The sequence below is a fragment of the Sander lucioperca genome, chromosome 10 (assembly GCF_008315115.2).
Source record: "Sander lucioperca isolate FBNREF2018 chromosome 10, SLUC_FBN_1.2, whole genome shotgun sequence".
NCBI classification, from domain to species: domain Eukaryota; kingdom Metazoa; phylum Chordata; class Actinopteri; order Perciformes; family Percidae; genus Sander; species Sander lucioperca.
Genome location: NC_050182.1, coordinates 18,556,540 through 18,566,010, shown reverse-complemented (window position 1 = coordinate 18,566,010; position 9,471 = coordinate 18,556,540). Strand labels below are relative to the sequence as shown.

The 9,471-nt window shown below is 43.6% G+C and overlaps 1 protein-coding gene across 1 annotated transcript in view; it reads right to left on the bottom strand.

Moving 5' to 3' along the window:
* The window catches only part of LOC116051213 (DENN domain-containing protein 4B-like), a 58,266-nt gene that overhangs the window by 3,239 nt on the left and 45,556 nt on the right, over positions 1-9,471 (bottom strand). The window contains 3 exon segments of the mRNA XM_031301460.2: positions 2,862-3,027; positions 4,865-4,961; positions 8,993-9,235. Of these exon segments, the coding sequence (XP_031157320.2) occupies positions 2,862-3,027; positions 4,865-4,961; positions 8,993-9,235 (506 nt within the window).

The following is a 9,471-nucleotide window of genomic DNA, read 5'->3' as shown; positions in this document are numbered from 1 at the left end:
GTGAAGCCAAATCCTCTGGATCGGCCCCTGGTGTCTGGCTATAGTGTAGGTCATGAACCTACTGGGGGATAGCCTGACGAGCCAGACCCACATCCAGATGTTGGGTCTGGGAACTCACCATTGGCTGGGCTCAATCCAAGGGGCGGGATAAACGGTTGTCTTTCAAATTCTCTCTGCACGCAATAGGATAGCTCTACAACCAACCAGAGCAACGCTAGTTGATAGATTCAACTTTAAACTCTGAACACATCTTCCTTTTTTAAGAATGACTTCAGTGTCGTTCTTTGTTCTTTTCTCAAAGAAAAGCTGAACTCCAAGTCTTCCAGAGTCGCGGCCAAAGCCGATGTTCTGGTTTATTAGCATTTCTTTAAACCAATCACAATTGTCTTGGGCGGCCCTAAGCTCCGTACGGAGCCGCTGCAAAATAGCCTCGGGAAGGAACTTGTTTTGGTGGAACGTGTACGTTCAAAAGTAGTTTGAGGACGTTTTCACACCTACCTCATTTGGTCCGGACTTTCCGACTCTTCAGTTTGGTCCGAACCAAAATTGCAGGTGAGAAAGGTGCCTCGGACCACGGTCCGGATCAAAAGACCAAATTTGAGTCCGATCAAAAGAGATGGTCTCAGTCCGGACCAAACTGAACCATGGTCCGGTTTGTTTATAGTGTGAAAGCATTTTTTGGATGGTTTCGGACTTTCAGACCAAATACAAGAAGCTCTGGCAGGCTCTTGTTGTGTTACAAGACCGGGGAAGCTCCTTTAAGGAATAGCTCGGTGCTTAGCCTGTACGTGAGAGAGAGTGACGGTGAATGCGCTCAGAGCAGACAGCTGTCGGCTATCAGAGCAGAGAATACATCAGCAGTTTACTCGTTAAGTGGTAGTAAATGTACAGTGTAGGTTTCCATTTGTCTCTGAATAAATGCTCCAGAAAGAAAGTTCCCGCATCTCGCTTCTCAACATCACAACAAAACAAAAAGAGGCGTGGCAGTAGGGGAGAGCAGCAGGCATTAGGGGAGAGCAGCAGTCAGTAGGAGAGAGCAGCAGTCAGTAGGAGAGAGCAGCGGTCAGTAGGAGAGAGCAGCGGTCAGTAGGGGAGAGTAGCAGTCAGTAGGGGAGAGCAGCAGTCAGTAGGGGAGAGCAGCAGTCAGTAGGAGAGAGCAGCAGTCAGTAGGAGAGAGCAGCAGTCAGTTGAAAAAACTCCGACACAGAGAGAGGATACGAGAGGACGAGGAAGTCTACAAACCAATCAATTATAAGTATATGGAGACGCAGCTCAAGTATGTGATGACGGCAGGACTTAGTTTTGTCACGTATAGATCTTTAGTGCGCTTGCATAACTGCAACTGTGTTTGATTCAACTGTGTGAAACCAAAACTTACTGGATCAAATGTAGACAATGTAACAAAAACATGAACTTTGGTCCGAGTTTCAAGTGTGAAAAAGCCCTAAGACATTTAAACTTTGCTTGTGTGTGTTTGTGTGTCTGTGTCTGTGTGCCTATATCTGTATGTGTGTGTGTGTGTGTGTATGTGTGTCTGCGTGTGTGTGTGTGTGTGTGTGTTTGTGCGTGCGTGCGTGCATCCGGACTTTCAGGTGTGAAAGCCCCCCTAGTCGTGCAACAGAAAACTCAGATTGGACAGATAGTCTAGCTAGCTGTCTGGATTTACCCTGCAGAGATCTGAGGAGCAGTTAACCATAGTCCTCAGAAATCCGCCGGAGGTTAGAACGCCAACACAGAGACAAAGGAAGGTAACGGGACATCTGGCAAAAAGACATGCATCGGGCGGAATTTCCTGCGGCGAAGTGGTACGTTGTGTATATAAACTAGCTGTAGTGTAATGAGTAGAGGGAGGGGTTTCAATCTAGATTTAAAATGTCAACTGAGTGAGCTTCTTTAACACGTAGTGGGAGGCCAATCCACAGATGAGGGGCCCGGTAGGAGAATGCTCTATAAGCAACAGATTTTTTGTTTTCTAGGGGAATAACCAGAAGACCAGCATCAAGGGAGCAGAGAGAGCGTGCCAGGGTATATGGTGTAATAAGCTCAGAGAAAACAGGTGCTGCGAGTCCATGCAGGGCCTTATAGGTTAAAAGAAGAACCTTAAAGGTCCAATGTGTGGGAATTTCTCCCATCTAGCGTTGAGATCATATATCATCAATCAACTCTCTCGCGCCACGCAGTTCAAAGTACGTATTACAGCTACGGTAGCCTTCACTCTTCAAAAAGCCGGTCTCTTGCTCTTTTCAATCTCCTTTTCTTTTTCTGGGCGAAGAAGAAGAAGACTCCTGTTCCTGAAATTTGGATTTTGAATACGTGTGGTCCTCCATGTTTCCTTCTTCAAACTTGCCGGGGCCGGGAAGCTACGATACCCATTAGCAGCGTTAGCAGCACCTGTGAGTTTATCATGTGACAGTGAAAACGTGAAAGGCAGAGCAGTATGTCCTGTATGTCCCTTACACACACACACACACACACACACACACACACACACACACACACACACAGGTGGAGCAGTATGTCCTGTATGTCCCTTACACACACACACACACACACACACACACACACACACACACACACAGGTGGAGCAGTATGTCCTGTATGTCCCTTACCGGCTAACGTATTTCAAGATGGAGCATGAATATGGAGCGTCTACCCCAGTTCATGTGAATGCAAATGTAAAATTTCAAGCCAAAAGGAATACTTGGAATTGATGGTGGAGGTAAATATTCATAAAAAAGGACAAGTTCGTGAACGGGCAACACAGATTTTGATAATGAACAACTGAACACGTTACACACTGGGACTTTAAAACCAGTGACACACGCTAACAAATCTTTGCAATTTTAAACGTTGAAGCCCACCTCTGCGTCGAGGCGGAGCCCGGCTGTTTGGCCAGCGTGTCCAGGAAGAGCGTGATGGCTTTGTGCACCTCGTTCATGCCGACGCAGCGCAGCACCTCCGCCAGAAAGGACAGGGTGAACGGGTGGTTGTGTCTCCGCCAGCTGTAGCTTCTCATCGGGACGCCCTCTGGTGGCCGGAGGAGGAATCACATGAAGGAGTTAAAGACAATGACAGTGGAGGTTCTTGTTCCTGTGTATCAGTGAGTGTGAGATGTGTGGTTAGTCCCTATGTTTTCTCGCCTTGCAGATTTCCTTGGATTGGGGTGGCACCTAAATCGTGGTTGCAGCTGCTGCCGTGGTCCTCCTCTACGCCCTGCTACGCCCTGCTACGCCCTGCACTGCTACTACTACACTGAACAAAATTATAAACGCAAACACTTTTGTTTTTGCCCCCATTTTTCATGAGCTGAACTCAAAGATCTACGACTTTTTCTATGTACACAAAAGGCCTATTTCTCTCAAATATTGTTCACAAATCTGTCTAAATCTGTGTCAGTGAGCACTTCTCCTTTGCCGAGATAATCCATCCACCTCACAGGTGTGGCGTATCAAGATGCTGATTAGACAGCAGGATTTTTGCACAGGTGTGCCTTAGGCTGGCCCATTTGAGAGAAATAGGCCTTTTGTTTACACAGAAAAAATCTTCGATCTTTGAGTTCAGCTCATGAAAAATGGGGGCAAAAACAAAAGTGTTGCGTTTATAATTTTGTTCAGTGTATTTCTTGTCAGTTCTATTATCTTTATTGTCACTGTAATTGCCACTGTGCATCATTCCAACTGCTGTAATTATTGTATACCATATTTCTTTATATGTGTATAGTAGTGCTGTCAGTTAAACGCGTTATTAACGGCGTTAATGCAAACCCATTCTAACGGCGTACATTTTTTTTTAATTGCGAGATTAATGTTCTTTTTGGCCTAGCAAACTTTGTAGTTTTTTTCACATGCTGTTGCAACAATTAGTAATGTTAGAAAAACTACAATACCACACCGGATCTAGTTATCCCAGAAACAAAACAACAGGCACGCCACACACACTTGTTTGGGTCCGAGACCCGGTGCTAATACGGCACCGGTGCCTTAACGACCGTTACCTACCGGACTGAATAGCAATGTGGATTTCGGTGCCTTATTTAGGTGCCACTTAAATGCCTGCACTTCTCTCTGATGCTCCGAAAACGGACGTTAGAGGGAACTGAAACATCGCCGAGACGCTAGTCAACACTACACTACACTTAGCAGCAGCTAACGTTAACTTACCGTTAGCTAGTCAACACTACACTTAGCAGCAGCTAATGTTAACCTACCGTTAGCTAGTCAACACTACATTTAGCAGCAGCTAACGTTAACCTACCGTTAGCTAGTCAACACTACATTTAGCAGCAGCTAACGTTAACCTACCGTTAGCAGCTGGAGTAAACACAGTTAAAATGCTGACAGCTAAACGGTGTAAAGTGTGTCTGTATTTCACTGGAGAGGCTTCTAACATTAAAATTTGTATTGTTTTATGATATATATATATATATATATATATATCTTTCGGTTCAGACACCATTTTTAAAGTATCGTATCATGTTGATAAGAGCATTAAAATGAGAAAAAAATAATGTGACAAAAAGAAATCTAGGGACATTTAGAATAGATAAAAATGTGCGATTAATTGCGAGTTAACTATGACATTAATGCGATTAATCGCGATTAAATATTTTTATCGTTTGACAGCACTAGTGTATATGTGTATCAGTGTCTCTGTGTCCCAAAATGTCCGCCCACCAAGAGTCAGTTCTGTCCGAGGTTTCTGCCTGTTAAAAGGAAATTTTTCCTCGCCGTTTTCACACCAAAATGCTAGCTCTTGGGAGGAATTGTTGGGTAAATTACAAAGTGTGGTCTAGACCTATATCTGTAAAGTGTTCTGAGATAACTTCTGTTATGATTGGACACTAAAATTGAATTGTTTGTCTTACTGTGGATCCTCCAGAGGATGTAGAGCGGCGGCCACTGGTCTGTGTCGGGGGTCAGGGTGTCCCAGAGGAGCCGCACCCTCACGGCCGAGTTGTCCGACTGGGAAAAGTACAACACACACAATGAGATTAAAGAGTCTGTGGATTAGTGCGTTGCTGTCTTTCATCTCACCCTAACTTTATTTCACTGGTGTTAATGTGTGAAAGGGGAAACTCCTGACAATTACCAGACATTGTATGACCAACGGCTTAACCCTTGTGTTGTCCTCGGGTCAAATTTAGCCCGTTTTTAAAGTTTTTAATATCAGAAATATGGGTTTCTTACAACCTAATTGCCCCAAAATAACTTGGATGCGTGCATGTGCGTTGTCTGGAACCCATACATCATTCTTCACAGGTAAAATGAATGATTACTTCCATTGAATTTTATAGCATCTGACTAAAACTTTGACATAAACTAGTCTGTGATTCACTCAGTGTCCTTTAATCTTAAATATCAGTCAACAAATTCATAATTTAATAATTTTTTAACTAAAAAAATTGCTATACCGTCATTTAAATGAGGCTTATTGACCATAAATAAAACAAAGAGTTTAATAAAGTGACAAAAACGTCTGAAAAAAAGGGTGTTTGGTGTTTTAAGCCCCCAATGTTGCCTTCCAGGCAGCGCTGCCTGGAAGGCACTAGGGTTAGGCAATGGTTATGGTTAAGGTTAGGTGCCTTGAAGTCGACGGTCGCAGCGCTGCCTTGAAGTCGACATTGGGGGCTTAAAACACCATAGAGCGAAAAAAAGCCCATAAAAAAAAGTTAATTTAAAATTTTGACGGAAGGACAATAAGTTCATGATCGAGAGTAAGACAACACAAGGGTTAAGTCAGTGCTCCAAGAAAACTTACTTGTTGGATAAAAACCTTAAGGTTAAATACAGAAATTGAGAACTTGATATTTACTTTTTATATATACCTACACAATCCTGTTTTTTGGGGCATATGTGTGCTTGTATGCTTGTCAAAAAGTATAATCTCTTTTTTTGGCTTTTTTCTGGACATCCTGGTTTATCATAATTTCCTAGGCTGAACAAAACAAGTCATTAAAGGTGCTCTAAGCGATGTCACACATTTTTTGGACAACATTTTTGTCACATACAGCAAACATCTCCTCACTATCTGTTAGCTGCCTGTCCCCTGAACACACTGTAAAAAACATCTCCTCACTATCTGCTAGCTGCCTGTCCCCTGAACACACTGTAAAAAACATCTCCTCACTATCCGCTAGCTGCCTGTCCTCTGAACACACTGTAAAAAAGCGTGGTCTCTGTAGACAGCCCAGGCTCCACAAACGCCAACAAAAACAAACTGCGCTAACCTGCACCACCAAACATAACAAACAGTCTTCCAGCCAATAACCTACAAGAAGGATTTGGGGGTTGGGGTGTTAGTGCGCGGAAGCATGGAAGGGAGGGGGAGGGGACGGGATGAGAAGGAGGGAGGGGCGAGCTAGCCTCCGTTTTGTTTGAAAATACTTTGAATGTTAACAAGAAGTGCCGTCACCCAACATCGCTTAGAGCAGTGGTTCCCAACCTGGGGTCCAGGGACCCCTCAGGGGGGCGGCAAAGATCACAGGGGGTGCGCAAGTCTTTATCTGTTTTGAGGTTGAGGTAAAAAAAAATATGTGCACATGTTTAACAAAATATGATAATACACTAGAATATATAATGTATACAAAAGTCGGTATAAAAACTATATATTTTTGTTCTCGCTTAAAATTGTAGGCAGGCTACTTAGTAGGTCAAACCTCCGGGACCTCTTAACCTGGGACCCTGCTGTCATCAGGTCAGCTGCTAGCTGCTAGCTGCTAGCTGCTAGCTGCTAGCTGCTATCATCGTCGTTTTTCCTGCTGCCACGGCATCACTATTTTATGAATAAAACATGGCGGAGAAACGTAAAAGTGCTGATAACTGCTCTGTATCATAAAAGAAAGTAAGGCTGTATCTCGAGAGTTACCTCAACTTCGGTTTAGGGGGGGGGGGGACCACTGGCTTAGAGCACCTTTAAGTCATTAAAAAGACTTAAATTTAGATTTGAATTCATTGAAAATGTTTTGTTGTTTGTATTTTAAATTGTGATTCGAGCGGTTGTAGATATGAAGCAGCTTTTTGAATGTTTTGAAGACTTTCTGAAGAGTCGGAGAGAAATGTTTTTATTTCAGAAGTTTACGTGCAACATATATAACATATAACTCTGATCGGCGGGATGTTTTATAAACATGGATTATTCTCAGTTTGGAGTAGTTTTTTTTACAGCAGAGGAAAACCCAGAAGAGAAATTTTGAACAGGACATAAAGATCAAAATCAAAATATCTGTGCAAAAAAAAAAAATACTGGCATCAGTAATTGTAGAATGGTCTCATCCCAAGTGTCAAAGTAACTTTTATCCAATACAAAAACATCACATGCTTCTGTACAGGATAGAAAACTAATGCTTATTCTGCTTTTGAATAAAACCAAACATGGTTTTTTAACCCTTGTGTTGTCTTCAACCTGCAACTCTGTGTTTTTCTGGGTCGAAATTTGAAAATTTTGTTGTTCTTTTTCAAAACTTTCCTCAGTGTTTTTGTTGATTTTTTTGTCACATTCTTTCCAATTTTTTTTTTTTATTATTTTGTCTCACTTTTTTGGCGTTTTTTTAGTTATGTTTTTTTCCATTTTTTAACAAGTTTTGTGTCACTTTTTGTAATGTATTTAACAGTTTTTGTCAACTTTGGTGATGTTTTTGATGGTTATTTTGTCACTTTTTTCAGCGTTTTTAAATTTTGCGTTGTCCTTTTGTCAAAGTTCTGATATAGAAAGTTTTTGTAAATGGGTCAAATTTGACCCGAGGACAACAGGTTGATTTTTTTGGGGGCATTTACCCCTTTATTGGAAAGGACAGCTGAGATATGAAAGGGGAGAGAGGGGGGAAGACATGCAGGAACAGGTCGGACTCCAACCCTGGACCGTCTGCGTCGAGGAATAAACCTCTACATATGTGCGCCCACTCTACCAACTGAGCTTCCCGGCCACTAAACATGTTTTTTCTTTCTTTGGAAGTGAACATTTCTCTACTTTGGAAAACTTTACTTTCACTTTGGTAAACATTTATCATTTATCTAAACTGCCCACCAAAGTAAAGCTTTATTAGATTTATAGTTCTGCGTTGAATCTACGTCAAAGGTACATATGTAGCCTGACGTGAACCTCTCCAGAAATGTAACTACACGTCGCAGCGACTGTGATTGGTCCGCTCGGCCGTGGCTTGGTAGCGTTGCATTCCCCGACTCATTTCCTGGTTCTCTATTTCTCCGTAAACAACATGACATCAAGGAGAGGGTTAACTTTTCCTGCTACAGATTTCCCACTGTGGTCAGAAAGAACACACACACACACACACACAGCTCTGCTATTCTCCATAAGAGATACGCTAGATTGATGCACACACACCAACGCACAAGTATAACTCGGGATATATGGTTGTGCGGAGGCTCCACGCAGAGCTTTCGCTGTAGCCTACGTACGCCTGACGTTTATACTTGTGCGTTGGTGTGTGCGTTGATCTCTTTAAGAGAATAGCAGGGCCGGCATGTGTGTGTGTGTGTGTGTGTGTGTGTGTGTGTGTGTGTGTGTGTGTGTGATTATCTTCAGAGTGAGTAGTGACTCTAGAGTCATAGTGAGAGAAAAAAAGTGTCTCCTCTGTTCTTTCTGACCACGGTGGGAAATCTGGAGCAGGAAAAGTTAACCCTCTCCTTGATTTCATGTTGTTTACGGAGAAGGAGAACCAGGACATGAGTCGGGGGGGAAATGCAACGCTACCAAGCCACGGGCAAGCGGCGTGCGTCGTCATTTTTAGAGAGGTGTACGTCAGGCTCCGGCGTAGGGTCGGTATCTCCACGTACCTACGTATGTCGCCACAGCGTAGATTTAAAGCAGAAGCATAAATCGGCCTTTAACCTCACAATGGCTCTGCATAGCTACTACATAGAACCATAAATCACTTAAGACACAAATGTTGGGAAATGTAGCTTCCGTCTGTGGGGATGAGGTCCGTTAACGCTCCTCTGTAAAGCGTCCCAGCGACCTGTATGCTACCGCTAACCTGTGTGATCTGGCTGACCATCGGTGAGGCTCGGACCAGCTGCAGCAGGTTGCTGGGCAGGCCCAGGCGCTGGAAGTACCAGACCAGGTTCCAGAAGATGATGGAGTGCTTGTCCAGGAACTGGGGCTTGGCCAGGACCGCGTCGCCCTCGTTCTCCAGCAGACTCTCCAGCTCCTTCCTCAGGACCAGAGGACTCAGGTAGGCCACTGTCTCCTGCAGGGGGGTGGCGCCCACTGACGAACCCTGGGGGAGGAGAGCCGTACAGACTGTCAGCGAGACGGGAAGCGTGGAGAGTAGGGCTGAAACGGTTCCTCAAGTAACTTGAGTAATTACTAAATATCATTGTTGCAATTTTTTTGCATTAAAAGGTCCAGTGTGTAACGTGTTTAGTTGTTCATTATCAAAATCTGTGTTGCACGTTCCATTTACCACCACCATCAATTCCAAGTATTCCTTTTGGCTTGAAATTTTACTGGGGT